Source organism: Astatotilapia calliptera, chromosome 9, assembly GCF_900246225.1.
Source record: "Astatotilapia calliptera chromosome 9, fAstCal1.2, whole genome shotgun sequence".
Classification (NCBI taxonomy): Eukaryota; Metazoa; Chordata; class Actinopteri; order Cichliformes; family Cichlidae; genus Astatotilapia; species Astatotilapia calliptera.
The window spans coordinates 12265430-12289279 of NC_039310.1; the positions used below are offsets into that span (position 1 = coordinate 12265430).

At 41.7% G+C, this 23850-nt stretch overlaps 1 protein-coding gene and 1 long non-coding RNA gene across 4 annotated transcripts; one reads left to right on the forward strand and one right to left on the reverse strand.

Annotated features, from left to right (window-relative positions):
* Positions 1–1244: 1244 nt before the first annotated feature.
* slc35b3 (solute carrier family 35 member B3) lies at positions 1245–9490 on the reverse strand. Of its 3 annotated transcripts, none has more exons than XM_026179621.1 (10): positions 9398–9490; positions 7704–7940; positions 7401–7522; positions 7125–7279; positions 4489–4596; positions 4032–4129; positions 3794–3886; positions 3416–3527; positions 3104–3173; positions 1245–2266 (listed from the first exon to the last, which is right to left on the reverse strand). In XM_026179621.1, the coding sequence occupies exons 1-10, from the start codon at positions 9455–9457 to the stop codon at positions 2116–2118; spliced, it is 1206 nt and encodes a 401-aa protein (XP_026035406.1). In that variant the 5' UTR covers positions 9458–9490; the 3' UTR covers positions 1245–2115. The 3 variants fall into 3 exon arrangements, with proteins under 3 accessions (XP_026035406.1, XP_026035407.1, XP_026035408.1); XM_026179622.1 differs by lacking the exon at positions 9398–9490 and adding an exon at positions 8949–9374; XM_026179623.1 differs by lacking the exon at positions 9398–9490 and adding an exon at positions 8726–8935.
* Positions 9491–9862: 372 nt separating this feature from the next.
* On the forward strand, positions 9863–22506 carry LOC113029042 (uncharacterized). Its single transcript, XR_003273334.1, has 3 exons — positions 9863–9949; positions 19427–19530; positions 21749–22506. It is a non-coding gene; the product is annotated as an uncharacterized LOC113029042 (long non-coding RNA).
* The last annotated feature ends 1344 nt before the right edge of the window (positions 22507–23850 follow it).

Consider the following 23850-nt stretch of genomic DNA (forward strand, 5'->3'; position numbering starts at 1 on the left):
TACCAAATTACTAATTGGCCCAGCGTTAGGTTTCCCGCCTGGAAGTGAGACTGTAATATCGGGACCTCTATTAGGATCACAGAGAGAGCCACACTCAGCCCGTCTCCTGCTGAGCTGGCAAGTCTCCGTCATTTCACAGCACGCCGGAGACATGCGCATACAACACAAATGATAATGAGGGACAGACTCAAACATTTTCACCGTGTTCGTAGGCTACTTAAAACACTGCCGCGGCCACGGTTTCACTACCAACATTGGCGATAAAATGAGCACTACTGCGGTGCAATTCTTTTAAATGAAAGGGAAACATCTGATCGGATGGATGATCCTCAGTCCAACTGCATTGTCTAACCACTTTGTAAAGTTTGCACAGATGTGATTGTTAGACTAAAAGCCTACACATTAACTGTGAAAACTGCAGAGGTCTATTTGTTCTGAATGAGGCCTGAAAAACGTCAAGCTCCTTGGAGCCTGTGTGGAGCACAATGAAAGCGAGCAGGTGCAGAAGAGGGTATGATAAAACCTCTATGAAAGGATACACTTGCCTCACAATATTTCCACAATACTGACAGACACCTGCATTGTTCATATCATCCAGTGCTTTACATCAAAAGAGCCGTGCGGTTAAGAGGGGCTAAAAGCACGATACTGAGTGAATAAGACCGGACGAGCACAGATCTCCGGGGTGATGACTGGATACTGAATCTGGATTAAAACCAGATGCACAGATATGAAGCTAAAACCAGAGATTCAGAGACGGGTGAGTGTTTGTATGAATGTGTGAAAAACAGCAGTACACCACTGTCCTGAATGTACTGGCAGTCGCACTAATGTCAGTCAAGTAATCTTTTTAACCACAAGAGGAAAAAATAAAGCCGGATATAAATCCAGACCAAAAATGCTTTAATAGCCCTGCAGGGGAAGCAGCGGTTTGCCTGAGGAAGAACCAGGTGTGAGCTTTATCATGCCATCATTTAGAAAAACTGAACTGGTATTTATGTGACACACACACACACACACACGATGGATCTAAATGAATAGGACAGCCTCAGCGCTGTGAAGACTGCTGTTTATTTTCCGTCTAGCAGTGCTCTCTTTTTTCAGGACTCCTAATCAAACACGCCCAAGGCCACTGGATGGATAAACACACACACATTTTGGCAACATTTCAATTCTTCTCTCAAGTGGTGCAAAAGGAGAGAATAAGGGCTGGCCGACAAAAAAAGAAAAGAAAACACCACCGCTGTAATTACTAAATACATATTTTATTGTAAAAAGAGCTTTACCCTTTGACCCAAACGTATATGGTTAGCAAATTATGGCAGCTGTTGATGTTCAGGAGTGACTGACTCCCAAAAATGTGACCATCGCACATAACACACATTATGAAGGTTCGAGTCACATATGGATTACCCCAAGAAACCCAAAACAAACAAAACTTATGAAAGCCACTTTTACGTATAAAGAAGGTCCTGAAAAACATGTTCTTCCATCTTTCTGGCACATGCAGGGGCAAATATACTTTTTAAAAAAAATCAATATGTATTATTTTAAGATGGGTGACAGTAATTTCACACATGATACAGATTACCACGTATCTCTGTACTTGTTCTTTCAAACATTTCATTTTTGCTCCAACCACTCGAGGGTTAAAGTGTTTCACTCAATTCCAGTGCAAAACTGTGCAATTTGGTGAGCTAATGAGCTGGCTTCCCTTTAGAAAGTCTCATACTGCATGTCCTCAGTGTTGTACAACACATTGGAAAAAAAGTTTCAGTGGGGCTTTGAAGTATTGCTTCACAAGATCCCACTAGGCATTGATCCCCTTTTAAAACGCAGTTCCTTCATTTTCCTGCAGACAGTGCCACTTCGGTTAACCAGCAGTGTCCTGGTACGCAGATGGAAAACAGCGACTCCCTCTCCCACAGTTTGATTATTATCAGCTGTCTGTAAGGCTGATTGGAGGTCGAACCCTGTGTGCCCATCTTTGGCTCAACATTAGTGGTGATGAGGCCCGGCATATGCTTCAGCACATCCTGTGGGTATTTCATCCCGGAAGTAGCAGAGAGAAGTGGTCTGTCGGCACAGGACTTCCACCGAACCTCTGAGTGTCTCCTACACATTTTGTGAAAGAAATCGGACTTTCTTTCCCGCCAGCAGCCAGCTCCTGAGGTCCTTGATGGAGGGAAGCTTCATTTTGTCCTTGTTTTTACTGTAAACATTCAAAAAAATTCCAAAGAGCACCAGAAGGCCGCCCCAGATGTACCTGACGAGGTCAAAGACGGAGAGGTTAGATGTTTTATACAACTAATGTGGGAAGACTTACGACACCCCGAGAAGTTTGTGGCTTCAGCTGAATGATGTAAAAGGTTAATAAACGGATAAATATCTACTTTCCACAGAAATGCAAGGATACAGTCTGTCCTAATGAGCAACACTGGGCAAAGGTTTGCATGCACAAAAACCCACAGGGCATTGTTAAAATAACAACACATAACTTTTTTTTTTTGGACAGTTTGAGTGAAGTTGAGTTTTGCTGAAACGATGGACCAATGCTGCTGCCCTATCAAACACATGCAAACCAGGTGTAATACAGGTGTTGTATATCATACAACTCCTCAGAAATTGATGCAATTAGTATTTATAAATTTGGTTAAATCTGCCATTTACTGATAACACACTGTAGTACTGCAGTTTTTTGGTTTTAAAAAGTGTTAGCTGTTGCCATAAAAAGGGACTGAGTCCAGTTAAGGGTGAGGGCACACACCAGCTGGAGGGAGAATAAATTTGGCTGCAATGACACACAAAAGTTTTTCTGTTTCGTGATACACACACAGTTTTTAAGAGCCACTGAACAACAGAGCAGCGGATTCACTCTCTGACAGCGCAGAGGGCGAGTGAGAGGGTGAACAAAAGAGGGAAGGACAAACTGAAGGAGCGGAGGAAAACTCGAGGTCTGCAAATGGACTGAGGACATAAAAACCAGGGGCAGAGAAGCCAGATCAAGTTTTTTATTAGTCAAAAGAGGGGGTCAGCGGTCACACTGTAGACTTACTTTAAACTAGGAGGAAAGTGTTTTAAGTCAAAAGGTGGTGGTACTTACTGGAAAGTGAAGGGTTTTGCAAAGAACATGAAGGAAAGTACGATAGTCATGGCCTTCCTCCCAGTGGTCACTGCACAGAAACCCGCACAGATGCGTTACCATCAGTGACACTCGTTACATTTCTTTACTTAATTACTTTTAAAATATGTCTAAGAAAAGACAAACATCCTGGGTTAAGATAGTGATAATTTTTTTTATCTATATAATTGTGTGGCTGACTGAAATATGACTATTTGCCTTTTATGCCAACAATGCTGTTTTCACACGAGATAAAACAATTCTGAGGAAAACTTTATAAACTGCGACTCTGACCTGTTACAGCAACCAAAGCCCCAAAGAGCTTGATTAAGGCCAGCACAAAGGAGATCCCAAAATAACCCGTAAGAGAGAAGAAGAACGCGTAACCATATGTCTTCACGGGATGCTGAGAAGGAAAGAGGGGAGAACAGATAAACGAACAGGGTCCAGATGAAAAAACACTAAAAACTGCAACCCTGTGCTACTGGAAAACATCAAAACATCATCAATCTACAAGGTTAAAGCTGAAATACAAAAAACAGGATCCTGACACATTAGTCCTAAAAGGATCTGATTTCACATTCCTTCCAATGCTAACGGTTGAAAACATAAAGCAAACAACCCCACTAAAAGCTAGGAATGTGTAATCACATCATCTTCAGGTATATTCACCTCTGAGCAGAATGCTACGGCCGGTCCCAGCCCACCAACACACAGCAGGCCCACCAGTATGTAGACAAAACCAATGGAGTATGAGTACAGCACCTGTGAGCGACAAAATGCGGCATTACCACAACATAGAACAGAAGTACTTTCAATCACACCATCAACCAAAGCATTCGGGATTTTTCTCCAACAATGTGTGATCCTATCAAAATGCCTTTGGATTTATATTATTTCACTAGTGTACCATTTCAGAGTTGGAGCCGTTATGGAGTTTCATGGCTTTCTCTTGCACGTTTCCAATGGCAGCATCTGCACACAGCGCCAGGGAGATGAGAAGGACACCTGCGTGCACAGAAACATGCACATGTAACCATTCAGGGTGAAGAAGGGGAAACATTAACAAACTACTCAATTTCAAACAGACGCCTCAAGGTGCTTTAACTAAATATATTATAATATTATTCTAGAAGTTCATAGAGCACAAATAGACATTTTATGCACTAAAATAAAAGTTTCCAGCCACAATTCAGTGATCCAAGAGTAAAAGTGAAAGAACCTGTGACAGACGTCAGCAGCTACATTATGGAGATGTACATCATATATACAGTGTCTTTAATGTACTCATGCAACATCTCTGTATTTGTATAGGAGCCTCTGTTCGAAGACCATCTGAGTTTGCAGGTGGATCTCAAAGGAAATACCTGTGACATTGAAGTTGGGGGCCACTTTGCTGTCTGCTAGGGTAAACCAGATGAGTCCCAGACTCATGCAGAGAGCAGCAGACACATCAGCCACATTATAACGTTTACCTGGGACATAAAGATGGAGGAAAACGTTATTTAAAATCTTATATTTTTATTTTTCAAGCCTTAAATCTAAACCTATTTCTTTTACTTGTCACCTACAAAAATCAGGCAAAGTTTTTAAAACTACACCAGCATGAAATCTACACTTTAATGTATGATATGTGTAACACTTTAAAACATCCCAGGCACAATAAACCAAACTGAGAGAGTTTCCCCTCAAGCACAGCTTACAAAGAAATCTTTGAAAGATGACGACCCACCTTTAATAAACAGAAGTTGACATTGGACTGAAGTAAAAACACATCACTAAAGAAAGTTTTTGCAACAGATATTGTTCACAACTTAAAGTTTCTTGGGCTGTGCATGCAAGAATGAAAAAGGAAAAAAAACTGTGAAAATGAAAAAAGAAAAAAAAAACGTGGGAGGAAATAAAACAACAGGATGAAGGAGTCTTTCAAAAACAGGCTGACGGACGGATGCCTTGAGGTTGACGGGGGACGTGGCATCAGGTTGTGGTCGGCTTTGATTCCCTGACTCGTCTTTGAAGGGCCTCACATCAGATGCATCCCAACACCCCTGCCTCCATCCATCCATCCATCTGTTCATCCATCCCTCTCTCCCACTTTCTTTCCTCTTTGCATTTGGAGTGAACAAATTCTGTTTTCCACTCGACCCCCTTGAGGGACCGTGGTCCTCACATCTATTCATCCAGAGAGACGTAAGGAGGCGGGTGAAAAAACATAAAGAAATAAAAAAAAAAAAAATGCACGAAACCCTTCTCACGTTCAGGACGTTGAACCTTGTGAAGGCCAGTGTGAGGATGAAAGGACAGACAGAAGTAAGAGCGGGGAAGAAACTGCACGTACTGCCGACCGGGCCCTCACGACAGAAAACAACAGACGTGGATGAAAAGGATGCACTGAAAGTTGAAAGGTGGTCACTGCTTCAAAGGAAATATGTGATGAATGAAATGAGGTGGAAAAAATGAATCTACTTTTCCCCCCCTGTAAATGATGATGTAACATTCACTTTTATTATATTCTGAATAATAAAAAAAATCTTCATTTTCAGTTATTTTGAAAAGACTGTTACCTCATGTGCCAACAGATTTGAGCTACATGTACGATTACAGTTTTGTTGAAATGATGAAAACTTAAGAGATTACAGTAACAGGTTCATGCTCTAAGGCGATCTCCTGAAAGCAGGAACCTTTAAGCTGACCCTAACTGTTGATTTACATTTGAACAAGACCAATTAAGCTTTTATAAGCCAACCCAAAAAACAAATACCAGACTAAATAAATATACCATTCAAAAAAGTTAAAGGAAAACTTTGAAAACAAACCAAATCCCAGTGGGGGAAAAAAAAAATACTGATAGGACTGGATAATGTGTTAGGAATAAAAGGAGCCCCAATGTGCTTGTATGCATCCCTGACAATATCAGGGGAATGCTGCTAAAGGAGATGAAGGATGGAGTCTTGGGGGGGGGATCCCCTCCCAGTTCTGAACCATTGCATCACAGAGCTTCTGGACAACTTGGCGGCATAAGATGGACAGAAACATAATGTCCCAGAGGTGTTCTCTTGGATTTAGGTCAGGTGAGATTCGTCAATGTTATCACTTACTTACTCCTCCAGGACCTGCCTATAAATTCTCACTGCATGAGGCTGGGCATTGTTGTGGACAAAGAGGACCAAAGGACCCATTGCACCAACACAGAATCTACTAATAGTCCAAGGATATTATCCTGATACCTAATGGCAGCCAGGATGCTGCTCACTAGCCTGTAGATGACTGTGCGTCTCTCAATGCATTCACCTCCCCAGACCATCACTGACCCACCACCCAACCAGTCATGCTGCATGATGTTTCAGGCACCATAACGTTCTCCCCAGTTAATCCAGACCCTTTCACATCTGTCACGCGTACTCAAAGTACATGCTCTCTGCTCCCATCTAGAGAGCTAGGTGTCTAGAGGATGTCAGTCCCTCATGCCACCCTCATGAAATTTGCTTCTGATTATTTGGTCACACCAGTGGCCTTCTGGAGGTCACTTTTTGTAGCTCTGCACATCCTGCACAAAGGAGCAGATACCAGTTCAGCTGACGGGTTATGCATATTCTACGGTCATGTTCAGCTCTCCTAAAGTAACTGTCTCACCCACGCTTTTAAGACTGTGCTGGGAAGCATAGCAAACCTTGTGGCAATCAAACATATTAATGTGTCATCCTGGAGGAGTTGGACTAAGGTATCAAGGAGTTGGTCAAGGTATCATCTCATGTCATCAGTAGTGACACTGATTCTAGCCAAATGCAAAAAATAGTTCTTTTAATTTGTTGAACAGTTTACATAACACAGGAAATCCCCTCAAATTATTTTACAATGAGAAAGGCATAGAAATGGTCTACAGAGAGCTGCAATACTGATGCCTGCGGATCATCTAGTAGCAAGGATGAAGACTTTGCAGAGCAGGAACCAAAAATACACACAATGCGCACACTGTAAATAAGTATCAACATAGGAAGCTGACCTTGTATAAACACTCCTCCAATCATGACTGGGATGAGTTTACAGCACTTGAAGATGACCTGTGTAGGGTAGTTCAAGTAGCCCAAAGAGGTATTTGACAGGCCCATAGTGCCCACCGTTAAAAATGCTATAATCATATAGGTCTTCCCTGGTATCCTGGAGGAGATGAAATTTAAAAAAAAAAAAAAAAAAAAACAAGGAAGAAAAAGTCAGACACAAAATGTGTTTTACAGTAAAGGCTGTCTTCTGGGGCGCAAAGCATAATCTGTTATCATACCTTCTGCGTTTGTCCTGTGTGAGCTGAAGCTCTACTAATCCAAACATGGAGTAGAAGCCAAACTGGACCAGAGTGAGGTACCAACCAAAGGGCTTGAATCCTTCCACAGAAAATATTAACTCCTATATTGAGGGACGAATATAAAGACATAACAAAACACCCTTAATAGCCTTGTCTCAGTTTTATTTAATCAATATATTCACATGTTATCATGTTGAATAACACATGTAATTACTGCATTTTTACTGTATTACTATACGTGTGTGTGTGTGTGTGTATAAGAAGGATCGTAATCCCCGTTACCTGTAAGTATCCATACATGAGGTAAAAGAAGAAGACTCCAGCCACACAAATAAAGAACTGTGTGGGTGCACTTAAGCTGCTCAGGTTGATCCCCAGAACCCTCAGCTCCTCCACAGACTTTATATGAGGTGACATCACCTCTGTAGACGAGGGGATGGAGATTGAAATGTGCTTCCGTGAACTGTTGTAGCCCACCAGGCCATATTTGGCACTCATTGTGTCAGCGCCTGCTGGAAGCTGCAGGGACATAAAGAAAGATTTGATGCTCCTCCTTTATGATGCTTCGGCATAAAGCACAGACTGCAGCTTTGATAAGAAGATAGCGAAAGAGCTCACAGAGGCATTTCATCATTACTGTGTATACGAAATGCAGATTGATACACCCTTCAAACTGCATGCAGTTGAGAAACTAGCATTAGGCAGGCTAACCTAATATTCCAAAGTAGAAAATGAAGGATGGGGCGGATAAACTAAGCCTGGAGCTGAGCTTTCATCACCTCGTGTATGAAATGGTGACCATTCACTGGGTCATTTTTATGATGACAGTAAAAAAAAAAGTAACTAGAGTGGCTGTGCCATCAACAGAAAGACCTGTTGAACACGTTACACCATGGGAACTGTGCTGAAATGAGGCGACTAAATGAAGCCATATTCTCTATTATATGAGTATGCAAACGATCCTTGCAGGCAGTGCAAAGCAAACAAGAGATCTTAGAGTAAACACTTAAGCAAAAATACCAGGCGAGGCTTTAGTGATGCAGTATTTTCGATACTTCGTTATTGAGCATGCACATATTATTGTCACTGATTCCCCACATTCTTTTAAAGACTTCTTTTCATTTTTTTCATTCTAAACTATGAGAACTGCTAGTGATCACTACTCTGACTCAAATCCACTCAGGATACGTTGCGGCCAGTGATATTCTGCCACGAGTAAAACCACTGAATAGCATTCACCAAAGCATCCACCACATTAAAGCTGTGCTAAATGAAAAAACATTATAAAAAGAGACTGTTCTTACCCCTGTTTAAATAGCCGGTAACGGTAGCTAGGCTACGAAGCAACCCGTTTCTAACGCCATGAATACTGAATGGAGGCTGTCATTTGATCAGAGAGCAACGATTAACAATCCAAAGACGCAGCTATTAACGTCATCTTACCACACGTTTGCTGTTAGCCACACATGTCGCACCTGACATAGCTTTATCATTCACCAGAGTAAGCTACAATAGCAATCTCGTTACCTTCAACAACACTTCCGGGTGTCTTTACGTGCTCTTATCCCCAGTCTCAGAGGCAACACCGGTGAAAATCATTCCCCTCGACTCGCTCGGCTTCATCTTTCACACACTCCGAACATTTTCACGTTTTTGGTCCTCAGTGACAAAAAGGCCAAAAATGCGCTTACAAGCGTGCTAGCCTGCTAAAGGCTACATGCATTTGCAGGGATGGCAGGCTAGAAGCAGCCAACAACTTCCGCTCGGCTCCGAACTCTGAACTGCGCCGCTATTGGTCAGCGGAGACAGGCACTGCTTCTGCAGGTGGCTTGTTTCACGTTTTTTAGCTCCCGTAAAAATAACAAAAATGTATTGGTCGGTGCCGTCCTGTCGATTCGGCACAAACACAACAGAAGTGAATTATTAGCTACATTTAATAGGAGAAAGACCTGACGGGCTGTAATACGCTAGCTTACCTGGGTAGAGGAGTTCATCATGAATAGGTAGGGTAGTGTTCCTGTCGCTGTCCACATCATCAGTGACACACAAGCACTTCTGGTTAATCCTGCTGAGTGACGGTCTGAGGTGTCAGTTTTCATTTTACTTTCAATTTTAAGAATTTATTTTTATGATAAAACTATTATTTTGAAAAGGGTCAAATTATGTACAGATATAAAGTTGAAGTCAACCAGGATAAAGGATAGTCAAATATAATGTAGAGGTGTTTTGTTATTTTGATGTCGTGCTATGTTGCACCTCTAACTTTGCTAGCTTTTACTTTTTTTCTTTAAAAAATTATTTTTAACTTTTTTTTAAACATCCAATACTGCAGTTAGATGGGAGAATTTCTAGGTTTATATTTTATTTAAATTTTTTAAGTATAATTTAATTTTTACGCTATCACCTTCAAGGTCATCTCCTTGTGCATTTCTTCCAGCGTTCCTGCACCTGCATCACTCTGTGGAGGTTTAGTTTGGACAGCTTCACGCAGCTGTGCAAGCTCGTGAGAGCAAACATCAGCTTCTGTGGTAAGGTATCAATCAGATCCAAAGTGCATGTAGTGGAGCATTGCTGGTGGGGGGAATTTGGTCTCCAGTTAAGGCATTAAAGGTGCATCACATCAGGAAACATGTTCAGCATTTGTCCCCAGAGGTCAGCCTGTGGAGGCAGAGCTCTTTCATAACGTCTTGAGCTGTCTGAAGGAAAGCATTTAGTAGAAGTGACTTGAACCGTGGTGTTTGCCGTTTTCCATACTGTACCCACTGAAAAAAAGCATTAAAAAAGAGCATAGTAGTTTTCCCCAACCCGACGTAATTGTCCCTCAACACCTGGCAACCCTAAATCCCCATTTTGATCTCTGATCATCGTTAAGCTTCCACGTTGATGCTTTATATAAGAATACTCACAGAACTTTTAGATTGCATGTCATCCACCATCGACACTTTTGCTATTGATACTTTACTTGATATTTAACTGTAGAAACATTTTTCTGCTCTCATTCTGGACGATTTAAGTTAATTTTTGATGGAGTTTAAGTATCAACGGTGGAGATACTGAAGCTGTAGCAGTAATCATTCTGACGTTTAGGTGTCATATAAGTATTGTTACTGTGCAGGACAGCTTCACAAGTCAAATATTGTCCTCAACAACTTTTTTCCCTTGATTTTCTACATTTCCTCTTTCCACCATTCCAACAGTCTTCCACCTTTATCCTAGTATATTTTCCCATCAGCTCTTCTCTCCCTTCACCGTGCTTTCATGTTCATATAAGCTTTGCTCTGCATCACAATTCTTTTGCTCTTCCCTCCCCTTATTGCATTATTCCCTCCTCAACCTCCTCTGTTCTGGCTCTGTCTCTTGGCCATCTCATATCCCTGCCTCTCCCTCTTTGGTTTCCCCGGCATAAGGCATGAAGCTCTTTTTTTGCCCCTTCATTTCCCTCCTCCCTCATCTAGCCTTCCTTTCTCCCTGCTGTCCAATCTCAAATCCTTCCCTCTGCCTTTCTCTCTGTCTCTCCCGCTCTCTCGCTCCCCCTGTCCTCCTTCCCCAGCCAGAGGTTAATACACTCCAGGATGGCATTATTTCCTCCCCAGCCCTCCGACAATATAAAAATTCAGAATGGACAGCTCAATCCCTCTTCCATCTCAGATTTGATTGTAATGGTATTGCCTCCTGTCCCTGGGAGGCCCCTGCCGCCTCGCCAACCCAGCCTTTATGACACTAAATGGCCGGGCTACAATTTTTCCATCTTTTCAAAAAATTCTGTTAATAACTCATTTGGAATGAGCCGTCGACACTCCCTGGGCTGTCTGCGGCCAGGTCTCTCACCTCTCTGCTCACAGGGGTCACAATATACAGAAAAAGATGCAGGGCTGAATCGCAAATGTAAAAGGTTAATTAATCTCCCTGAATTTACAATCCCATTCCCCGCGCACTCCAATCGACAGTCCCACAGAGACAAAAATGTCATATTTACAACCTGGCATGGAGAAAAGCACTCAGCAATGCACAGTTGTCGAGCACAGGCGAAGGCCTGTCCGACCACTTTTCCTTCCCCCCGTCCAACTTTACAAGTGCAACCATTCATCTCGCATGATGGATTTATGTAATAAAACCCATTTCCTTTTCCCATACGATCCTATTAAATAATAAAATAATTATTTATTGATTATTCAAAAAGGTACATATGCGCGGGTAATGGCTTTGTACCACACCACTGGACCCGCAATAAATAAAGCAGGCAATGGGAAGGCTTGAGAGGGACAGAGGAATAAAGCAGGGAGAGAGGGAAGGGGGGGGGATGAAATGACTTTTGAACTAGTGAAATCTGGATCCAATATGGCCTCTTGCAGTACAGATCAGGAAGGACATTATTCGATCTTCAGGAGGCTCATGTGGGAGTGCGACCTATGAATGTTTTTAATATTGTAAATCGACCATAGAAATTAGACTAGACAACTGGGTCACAGAGTTTCTCCTAAACGATGGTAAACACCAGTTTTCTTTTTCTGTCCGGGTTACGAGTGTTTACTGTTTTGCACGGATACAGCGAACACCTGATAAAGCACACAATGAAAAGTTAATTACAGAGTTGGAGCTAGGGGAGGCTAAAAATGTCCATTTTAATAATTAACAGACTCTTAAAGTGTTTCTTTTAGAACTTTTTGCTACTAAAATATCTTATTGAGCTACACTGAGCTGTCCAGTAGTGTCTGAACAAAGACATTTAAAAAAAAATTTTTTTTTCAAGAAAATAATCTCATATAAACACCCTGCCCTTAAATGGTGCTTCATTTTATTTATTATTCACCATCAGTGTCATAAAAAAAGCCCCTCTGCCCAGCCGTGGATCATTTCAAAAGAGACACTTTAATGTCAGCCAGATATTACATTGAGGGCTTCTTAATAACCCATTTGTGTTTGGTCTTATCCTCGGCTAAAGTGCACTCGCTCTCCGTTGTCTTTTTCCTGGGCTTGTCTCAAGCCTCCTGCATGCTACGGAAAACAGATGCTATCTCGGCTATATTACTTCTCAAAGCACTCATATCCTCTCCCATGTTATTTTCTTTGATCTGCTAGGCTTGCTGCTCTTACATTTTTTTCTCAACCCACCCTCCCCACCACCACCACCACTCCATCTTCTATCCTCTCTGCCAGAGTGCAGAGGCAAACCGGCCAGACTGGTTCACGGTGGTTGTGGACCTTTCAAATTCACCTCATCTGTTCTCTGTCATCGGAGGGCACGAGGGGCACGGTGTGTCGGATCTCTTAGAATCTCCGTTTAATGAGCCTGCACCATCAGAGGACAGAGTGTCAGCTTACATCCAGTGAACACGTTAAAGCAACAACTCCTAAAGTGTTAGGATTTATATGTTTTGTAAAAAAAAAACAGCAAGTCCAAAATCTTCTTTAGTTCCAGCGCTTCATACCTGTCCAATCATAAAGAACACAACTGTTTTATGTAAGAAGAATAATTTTAGTTACAAGTTGCTTTGAGTTGATGGGAACTTTGCAGAAAGTTTGGTTGAAGATAAACTTTCACAAAAACAAGTTCAGGCTTTGGCGCATTAAAGTGGGTCATATCAGTACCTTATACTCATGCATCTGTATCAATACAATTTAGAAATAATGCCTGATCTCGTTTGTAAAGACTATACTTTTTTTCCTTTTTGACATTTTTACCTTTAGAGAGCTGAGAGTGAAGAGAAAATAAATACAGGGCTCAACTTAAAGTAGAATGACATACATTAAAAGTCCCCAGGCATCGATCCAGAGTTATAGCCTCTACTGTACCAGGTTGTTTCTTCAAGTTGTTCCCACAAAAAAACAATAAACATCCCTCCTTTTTCCACCGGTCGACTTCCACTGGTTTTCCCGGTCAACTTTCTTTCAAGAAGTCAAACATCCAATTGAAGCATCGCTTCAATTGTTCAGCCTTACATTGAACATCAGTGTGTTTTTTCCAGGTTTTACAGTAACATTCAAACACATGCAGTTTTTAGGCTTATCTGTCCACATGCACAGGTCATAAGCGGTAAAAAGAGAGTTAACGGGGGCCACTGAAGGCAGGCACAAGAGACCGAGGAATCTCTGACTTTCTTATGAGCAGCCAGGAGGGGGAAGCATCCCTCTTTGCAAGTGTGCTTAGAAGAAAAGGAAAGAAAAAGTAATTAAGCAAACAATTTACCAGGAATTGTGTGTCTGCTTATCCAATCTACCGTACTCGCTTTTGCTCTAATACATACAGACAGAAAATGGAGGTGGGGGTGTGGGGTGCGGGGGGCGCAGATAGATTGTTTTTTGTCTCCTCAGAGTGACGGTAAATGACACACATGTTTCATTGCCCATTCATTTAACCTGCACTGTGCTTATGAAGAGAAAGGGATTGCAAAACAAATTACGTAGTGTCATTTAATTAGGAGTTTGGCTGTGAGCAATAATCCCGTTTTTTCTCATAACCTTTAACTACTTAATGGATTTGAGAAGCTATTACCTTTCAAGATTTCCGTTTTTAATTATTTGGAGTATTGTCACAGATATGAAATGTCAATCACACTCCGGGATTAATGCTGCGCTTTATGACTGAATATTATTTACTTATGGGTTGAAGCTGGAGGAGCTCTCTCATCTGACAGGTTTGCAGACGCAACAGAACTTTGCAATATGCAAAATCCTCTCCGTGTCGTTTATGCTCCCATTTGCTAACAGCCTAATTCTAAATCCACGAGAGGCCATTATTTACTTAGATATTATAATTATGTTTATGATAACGGCAAGCCACGGTAAACCTCATAGTAATATTAGAAGCGCTCTTATGTGAAACTTGGATTGGATTATAATAATGACTCAGTTTTAATATGTACAAACTCAATTTATAGCTTCCCTCCTTTGGCGTTTATACTGCAGGTGTGCGTGTGTTTAAAACATAATCCGTGCGCATGTGTGTTTGGATAAGTCCTCTGCAGAGGAACTACCTCTCACCCTGATCACGTTTAAGGCAACGCTGTGAAAGTAGCAGAGAGAGTTTGTTTAGTTTCCCCTGGAGGACATCGCAGTTCTCTGCCAACAGACCAACCCACGTACTGTGACGCTAGGCCTGACTGTGTATACAGATATCTTAAATACATGAGCCATCTGAGGTACCCTTGATTTTTTCTTCTTCTTCTTCTTTCTTTTTTTTTTTTGCCAGATACTCACAGGACCACAAGGGCATGTGTCCCGATCTTAAATCAGCACTCCTGCTGTGACAGCACGCTCCGTACCTGGACAAAGTGGATAATACGTGTCTATTTTGAATTTTTAAGTAGATCCAAACTATATATATATATTAGAAGCGCCCAATATAGCTTGTCTGGAAGTTGATAGTTTTACTCGTGCTAATGTCGAGGAGAATAAATGAAACGCACCTCAAGCAGTTCAAATATTCATAGCTTTATTCAAATAGATGTTTTCACCCGGGTTTGACACGGCTCTTAGGCTGGCGTGTTGGCTCCTCAGACCCCCCATGGCATGGGGCATGTAATCATCCTGAAAGTCTCTCTGGGTGTCTGCACTCTCATAAAGCAGGAAAATGGATCGTGTGGCCCAGGAAGGGAAAATGAAAGAAAAGGAGAATGAAATTACAGACCTGGCTGACTGCACAAATCATGCATATCATGTTTTATGGCTTGCCAGAAGAATTCAACACCTGTGGATCATCGTAGCTATAATTGTACATGAACGCACCGGGATGGAGGTGGGAGGAGAGAGTTGTGGTTTGCGTGTCGCTGAAAGTGCGAGCGAGAGTGCGCGCGCGCGTTCTTGTAGGTGTCTGTGTGCTTGAGAGTGTGGTTTTATTTTTTTTTCTTTTGCTGGCATGACTGGCTTTTAGAGACAGAGGTAAGACGATAAAAGAAAGTTACTGGAAACGCCTGTTGTTCTTCCCCGTATATCCTGGGTGAGCCACCCGCAGCCCACACGGTTCTCTCACAGAGGCTTCATTTACCAATGTAATTACCCTGTTTATTTACCCTACATGCTTTTGGTGGTAAAACGGGGCCAATTCATCAGATCAGGACAATTTGGCCCGGCTTTGGGCTTTTGCCATTTACTTTAATTAAATGAGGCAATCAGTGAATCATAAATCACAGCCGGTGTGACCACTAGCTCTGTTTGAACCCGGTCTTCCTCTTTAAAGCTGACACACCTCGCGCTAAAGCTTAAATTAGACACAACTACAGCCTCTGAAAGCTCCAGTGCGGATTGTAATTCTAGTTTATTATCACTCCTCCAGGTGCACGTGGGCTAACGCTGAAAATCAGTTTTTTAACAATTATTATTATTATTATTTAGTCCTAATTGTGTTTTTTATCATCTTCACAAGTTTTGACACTTTCTTTAAAAGTTGCATGAAAGATGCATGAATAAAGGTGAAACCCCTGATCGAACACCACCACCACCACCACCACCACCCTCTTCCTCTTCTCTCCCTCCCTTCTGTTGTGGATGCTGATGCTTGAGTCAAATTGATTACACCACTCCATCTGCATCATGACTGGCCTCCTCCTGTGTTTGCCGCCTCTGCCTACAGCACAGAGTTAGTGTACAATTACATATAGTTTAATATATCTGCCTGAGCACCTTTAAATAAGCATCACAAGTCCACAAGGTGATTTGTCTTCCAGCCCCATTACTCCATTGTACATCTTGATAGCCAGGGATCGCTCCTAGCTATGTTTAAGCATTAAATAGTGTATTATTATTTCACATAAATCAAGCTGAGTTGTGAGGGGGGTATTCATAAATTTTGCATTTCTCACAGACAGTATTTTAAAGCCCCTCTCTCTCTCTCTCTGTCGCGCTCTCTCCCCTTCTCCTCCCTGCCGCTCTGAATTTGGGAGACTAAAGCAATTCGGCTCCCTGCACTTGATAGTACATTAAAGATGGGCATATCAGCGAGGTATATTCAAAACAACATGTAATGCAGTTTAGATTAAGTTTGAGTTGCTTTACCACATTCATCATAGCACCGTTTCCATAATGAGCGCCCTTGCTTTTTTTGTCAGCGATGCAGCCCGACACATGCACCGATGCCATCAGAGAACACTGTATTGTTATTGTCATGAATAATGGGGGAAAACAGTAATAAAGCCCATTTATCATAATATTTTCCCGGTTAACCATGGCTACTGAATCTCTTATCTGTGCTCAGCGACGAAAGGACGAAACTCAATTTAAATGTGAGCGTTTGCCGTCACTCTTTTCTCGCCAGGACGAGTTGCAGCCCCCCCGAACACCCCCTTCCCACCGGCCTTTGGATATTAGACTGTTTGCGCAAGACGTCTACTGAGGAAATGACTTCACTCAGGAAGCTGGATGTCAGCTTTGCACACGAGCAGGAGAACTGCCAACGTTACAGTCAGGCCGACAACACGTTCTTTTCTCAGCTCGCGCTCCGGTTGAGTGTAAAGCCTACAAAAAGTGACAAAGGAGGAAATTGGACTCGCGGTTGTTTTGGTTACTCCAAGGACACCTTACACATTCGTTTCTATCTCCAGTCTCTGGCCTGGTTTTCTGATTGGTCCTGACATACCAGTCACAGACCGGTGTGAGGTGAAACTCAGGGATTTGTGTGTGTGTTAGCATTACGAGCTCTGCCAAGTCCCCCTAAAGATTACGCCATTAAAAGGTGGAAGATTACACAGTCGTGAATATTTACATCACTGTAAAATAGCTGTGATGCTTGATTATAATATTTATGCTTACAAAATTGTGATTACGTTGGCAGAAACAATGTCTGCATTCTTTTTACTTGCTCTGATGTCTGTGCTCATGCAAAAAAGATGCAGAAGACTTTATAAATTTATCTAAGAGAAAAAAACTACACAAGCCACCCCGCAAAACAAGATATGATGGCTGTCATGTTGTAAAATGGATCAAATTACCTGAATTATGCAGTATTAGTGAAACTTCATGAGTCACTGGAAATCATACTCCTTGCATATTGGTTAGCTTAAATTGTTCAAATAATGCAAAAGTCTCATAAGTTTGACTTTTGTGATTCCATGCTCTCATTGCAACACTACACCACAATTAAAGCTAATTTTCCCTTTTAAAACATGCTTATCATTTTCTGTACCTAATAATTATATGACCCACTGGGCCCCCGGCGGGGCTTCACTGCTGCAACAAAGTCAGTAGAAAAAAAAAGAAGAAAAATCTTGTAAAAGTCAATGCAAATTGGAAACTGACTGGATGCCAGGACAGTAAGTTGAGGATTGGGTTGGGGGAGGAGGAGGAGGAGGGGGGCGAGGAGGGGAAAAAATGTCTTTGAACTAGTTTTTGCTTGCAGAAAATATCGCTCCTGGGTTGATATTCTTTCTGAAGTGTTTCATGGCAGCGAGAATTAAGAAATAAAGCAGAGAGCCAAATGATTCAGTGAAAAGATGGCACACACCCACAGGTATTCTGTTCACATGACATCACCATGCGTAAAATTGACAACTTCAAGTTTTTATTATTGTGATTTAAAAAAAAAAAAACTTGGTTAGTTTATAAGAACCTCTTCCAAGACAGCAAAGTTGCTCAATTCTTTGTCGGGTTTTTGTCAGTCCGGCAGTTTTCATTAAACACAACTTTACAAAAAGACCTATCAGGGCTTTTGTTCTTAATCGCATCACAGCCGCATGAAGGTACATGTGAACGAGAACTCTTTTTTTTCCTTCCTCCACCTTCCTTCATTCCTTGGAAGAACGTTTGCTCTGACCTTGACATGTGCAGGCTGGCTGGATGTTTTCCTCTCTTCTCAAATCGGCTCACGAACTGGAAACTTTGCTCCTGTCATCTCTCTTTCTTATGATCGCTCTGCTTTCTTTAGCTTACGCACACAGGGAACAGACTGGCGACGGTACCTGGGAGGATAAATGCTCAGTTAAATTGAATAAACACGATCCAGACATGCGCCATTCCGGCCTGTCTGTTGCGGACGATTCGCAGAGATCCCCCGATTCCATCAGTGAAGAAGGTGCAAAGATTAGATGTCAGCCGAGAGAGGCCACTGTCAGATAAAAGAGGATCCACGGCTCTCGTGATAAACGTCATTTTAATCCAACATCAGATAATCAGTGATTTTACTGAAATGGTTTCATAGCTTCCTTTGTTATCTTTTGATGATAGATAGCAGTATAGAGTGCATACGTTCACGCTAGTATTTCCTCTAATTTTTTTTGCACACACCCCTGCTGTTTGCTCGGTTCCTCTCAGTTTAGCAACGTCTTTATCTTAAGGTTGAAGTGAAAATATACTCGTATTTTTCCATCTGTGTAATAGTTTGTAAGTGTTCGATCAGTGTCTAATGCAGGACGCGCCCCACCCTCGTAGTCACCATATATGTTTATGCTCCAGATGCTCTCTTGTCCTCTCGTGTTAAAACAAAATCGCCTGTCTATCATCTCACCATAGGTGCACTGGGTGGGGCAGGATTCCAGTCTTTTGAAGCGAACTTGTCATGAGAAATCTGCATCGCCGGGACAGAGTGCAGTCACAGGCACAAGATTAATTGTTTGCGGTGCACCACTTCAAACGTTTTTTTCCAGACGCTCCATTATAATAAACTTTTGCACAGCTCATCATCACCTGTGTGCACACCTGCGGACGGGCACGCTCAGTGAAAATGTCAGTTGTTGTGAAAATACACGCACGTGTTCACGTGCAGGAAGGCGAACATGCACACAAGGGTTCATAGTCATGGAATATATACGTGCGTGTATATGTTTACTTAAAATGTGTAGATCCATAAAATAACTGCATAAATGTATATTGACAACTGACACTCCTCTACACACACACACACACACACACACACACACACACACACACACACACACACACACACACACACACACACACACAACACAACATTAAGCGGTTTTCTCTTCTCTGTTATCTCCAGCTTCCTTTTTGCCCTTTGGTTAAACATTCTCTTGGCATGCATGATCTCATTTAACTTTGATTTCCTCTTTTTCCAGGACGGCATCCTCGATGGTTCCAATTTCCAGCCCATTCCCCAATTTTCAACCCCAATGACAGACAACACACGCTCGAATGGGTGCTTTGCTAAAGAAGGGAATTGGTAAGTGATGATTTTAAATGCTGTTTAAGATAAAAAGAGGAGTTTTCAACAGATAAGAGTGTGCCTGGGTAGAGAGCAGGAAGCTCGGAGATACCAGTTAGAATGTACTGTTACAGTAGCCACATACCACATGTGTGATTTATGGTGCTGGGCTTCAGATAGCGCTGCAGTAGAAAACTATTTTTTTCTTTTTTGTTGTTTTCAATAAACTATTACTTTACATTAGATATGAAATATTTCTATAACAGTGTTGGAAAAAAAAGCTTTCATGTTTTTTGAAGTTGTGCTAAAACTCTGAACCTAAAGGGAATATGTAGATAATTAATTTTATTCTTAAAAAAAAATCCTAAATTTAAAATGCAAAACCCTCCAATCAGTGTAATTTGAAGGTGAACTGCTGAACTGAACTGACCTGACTGGTTCTCAGTGGTGTAACAATAATTATACATATTGCATTCTGGGCTGAAAATAAATACAAATTATTACACCTTTTCCTGAGTTGAATTTAGGCTTTGGATGCATAATTTTAGTTTTATAAATTAAAACATAATTATAGTAAATTTTATGTTTTCTTTAAACAATAAAGTTCTTCTGATTATTTTATTACTATCGCAAAATAACTTGGAAGCCTTTCCCTTGAGAAAATCTGTAAAATTAAAAATAAGACAAAGGATGGATCCCAAAACAATGACAATATTTATTTAATTCGTTCCTCTTCAGTGTGGACAATTTGTCCAGCATGAAGTGCTTTTTTTGTTTTTTCCTCTTGGTTGAAAAGAGCAGCTCATTGTAGAGCTTTAAGTGGTTTGTGTAATCCCCTATAACCTATACCATGAAGCCACAGGATTGTGAAAATCTGTTTTCAGCACATTTTGAGTAGGAGCGAACCTGGGAATTCTCTCTCTCTCCCTCTCTCCCCAACTCTGTCATGAAACAGAGCACCCCATTTCCATATCAATCGGATTAGTTCCAAGACCAGGCAAGTAGGAGTAATGTAAGTAACCGTACAAATTTAAATATAGGACATCAAAAACATTGTTAGGCATTCATTTATTTTTGAGGCAGCCCTGGCTCTCTGTTTCCCTCTGTGAAGATGAGATGAAAATGTATCTCCTTAAATTTATTTTCATTTTATTTTGAAAGGCGCTCAGCACCATAGTATTTTTTTTTTTTTGCCATTTCATGTGCACCATGGCACCCCGCAGTTTTTCTGTGCTTAACCTCTTTTGTGAAATGAATATGTCATATCGAGCAATCCACTTGTTCAGAATGCAACGCCGAGGCGATTTCAGGTGGGCAGCGTTCACGTTCACACGGGAACGGACGCTAACAGTCGTGGGCCGTGGACTCCTGTGGTATTTCAAGTCACGGTTAAACATTTAATTGATAATGGAGTTACACAAGTACATTTTCACATTTATTTTTTTTTCATACTGTAGATAAAATAAAATATGTTGAACTTTGCGAGTGTTTTTATTACTGGGATTACAGGTTGGTTGGTTTCAATAATATTGCAACAGCAGTGAAAAAGTGAAAAATCAAACATGATCTGATGAGAGACAATAATGTCATAAATCGTAAATGCTGCACTTTTAATTCTGGTGTTTTTTTAATTTTCAGACTTTAAAGCAAAGAATTCCGTTAAACTTGTTGAGGAGTTTCTACAAACGACACTGTTAGCTGTGTGTGTGTATTATTCCAGATTACAAATTATCACCTTTTTAACTGCACATAAAACAAAATCTCTGAGTCAGAACCAATAAAAGGAGAACATTTGTTTGGAGCACTTGCTCTGAGTGGGAGGAATTGGGAGGTCATCGTGTGTGAGAGAGTATCGGAGAGATTATTCAGCAGTCCGTGCTGCTGACTGATCAGACGGCCCAGAAACTCCCTGTCCGGATGTGGAGATAGATAGATGGATGCCTGCCTGTGCTTCCTCAGCCCTTTATAACTTAGCCCGTCTCTCTCTGTAATTGAAAAACTAGCTAGGCTGTTTTGTCTTGGGATTTGTCCCTTTATAATGCAGCTTCAAAACAGGAAAACCAATAGTGGGAATAGACCCCCAAATGTAATTAATTTTGTTGGGGGCTGTGGGGGGGCTGTGGGTGGGGTGGTGGTGGGGGTATTATTGCAGGAGGAAGAATTCTAATCAGTTGCAGATTCCTTCCTGTTTGGTTAGCGTGACCGTGGCCAATTACCAGTGAACTCTGTGTTACAGTTTCACTTCCTGTGCTACCCAAAGAATGGGCTGAGGACGCTGATGCAGAACCGTGGAGGACAGAGCGAGGGAGTGCAAGAGAGAGAAGAGATAGCAGGGAAAAGACAAAACAAAACACATGAAGCCGAGACAGCAGGAAAATAAACAGAAGAGAGGAGGGGGAAGTGAAAGAAAAGGAATGGGGTGGAGGGGAAATCTCCGGCCAGATCTTAGGTGCACATACGTCCTTTATCCACCTAATATAGGACATGACATGTGGTTTCCAAAGGAAATGAAAGGATTTTGGACCTGATTTCTGGAGCTGTTCTCAGGTAAAGGCTGCAACTGCAGAGCAACAGACTTGAACTCAAGGCACAAATGCAATAACGCATAACTCAATCACTGCAGCGATGTTATCGAAAGACACAATTTGGCTTCGCTGTTTTCCCCTAAATGGAATCAAACCACAAGACTGAACAACTGAATGACAATTGGCTGAGGCCCACCTGAATTTGCATAAAGTGTCCTTATTCTTTTTGTTTTTTAAATTTTTTTAGCATGCAGAAGTAACTCAATAAGCTATGGTACTTCCTGGGAAATTCACCATACCTATTAACCCATATACCGCTTTTGGCCAGGCCAGCTGTTTACACCATATTACAACAACATGCCTGAAATGTCAGTCATTGCAGGACTTGAGCCTTTTTTCTTGTTTTTATTGCGTGAATGCTCGCTCGCTTCCACCTCAGCAGGTCGGCAAAAACATGAGATTTTGGTGGGAAGCTAGACTCGGTGCCACCACAGAGATTTCCAGTGACAATCGCTAACAAGCTCCACTGCCAAATTGGTTCCCTTTGGCTTGATTCCACTCCTTAATTCTCTCCTCCCTTACCCCCGATTGCTCCTCCAGAGGGGTCTAGGCTCATAGTTTCCCATCTGTAATAGTTTTTGTGGCATGTTACTCTCCCCAATCTACTCCTATAATTCGCTTTTGATGGCACAGTTTAGTTGTAGTTAGAGGAGCCGTGCACTCTGGAGACAGCATTGGCAGTGGGAAATTAATTGATAAATCCTGTTGTGATCTGATCGGCAGCGCCACCGTAATGCACGTCCTCTATTCATCTTCTTATAAGTTGAAATGGTGGAAAATTTTTAAGGCAGGCACATTTAATTGCTTAAATATAGCATCAGTTGCAGATTGCTACCAAGTTTATTTGTAAGGTATACAATATATCTTACAGATTAGACAGAGGTAATTGCCATTTCAACAGTGTCAGTGATGACACTGCAGATAAATTCAAATAAAAAACAAACATGCCGGGAGTGATAAGAACAAATTTCTTTTCTGGTAAAATTCGAGATATCTGTTTTATATTACACCACAGATGACATGACATTTATTACCATTTCCAGCACAGTTGAAAACATCTCAAGGGGCCCGGTACTGTAGCGGTTACAAGTGGAATAAACTGCTTAGAAGATGTTCAAGGGATGATGCACATAACTGGCAATATGAATGTGAATTCCCTGAGAAGCTTATTTTTGCACACACATACACACACGCACAGAGTGAACAACATGAGAAATGGGCGAAGAGCCATAGTATTCAGTGCAAACTGGAGGGCCCAAGTCGCTAAACTAATCCTAGTACCATAGGATCCCACTTTCAGCCCTGTCTTTTGCTGCAGCTGCCTGGGATCATTTCACAAACACGAGGTATTCCTGGAAGAATTGATTCTGTTAGATAGTACATTGATCACACACATCGCCTGCGGACAGAAGATGGCTTTACAAGCAATAATACGGGAGACAATTATATTATTTTAGTGAAATAAGACAGAGTACAAGCAGCGAGTGCCAATAGCCCAGGCAGGGGGAGGGAGGCACAGGCGGGCCCCCTCTGCGGCTGCCTCGGTGTGTTTGTGCTCCATCCTCAAGTGGCACGGTAATCCACTAAACTTTCCTCCACCCGCTTCCCTCAATGCAATCAGGATGCGAAGGCTCACCAGTGATTGCGTTCATTTGTAAAAGCATCCAAGCCAAAATTGAACCCCAAGGCTGATAAACTATAAAGATGCTGATCAGATCGCAGCTAAGGAGTCCACACTTGAGGGCACGAGGTG

Bases quoted from the DNA above. Each gene is read 5' to 3' on its own strand.
- slc35b3 (XM_026179621.1), bottom strand. From the start codon at position 9,457: ATGATGTGGACAGCGACAGGAACACTACCCTACCTATTCATGATGAAC. The intron at 4,130-4,488 runs GTATTTCCTTTG...CTGTGCACGCAG, and splicing joins CCCCAACTTCAATGTCACAG to GTGTCCTTCTCATCTCCCTG. The intron at 3,528-3,793 runs GTGAATATACCT...TTTCCTTCTCAG, and splicing joins CCGTAGCATTCTGCTCAGAG to CATCCCGTGAAGACATATGG.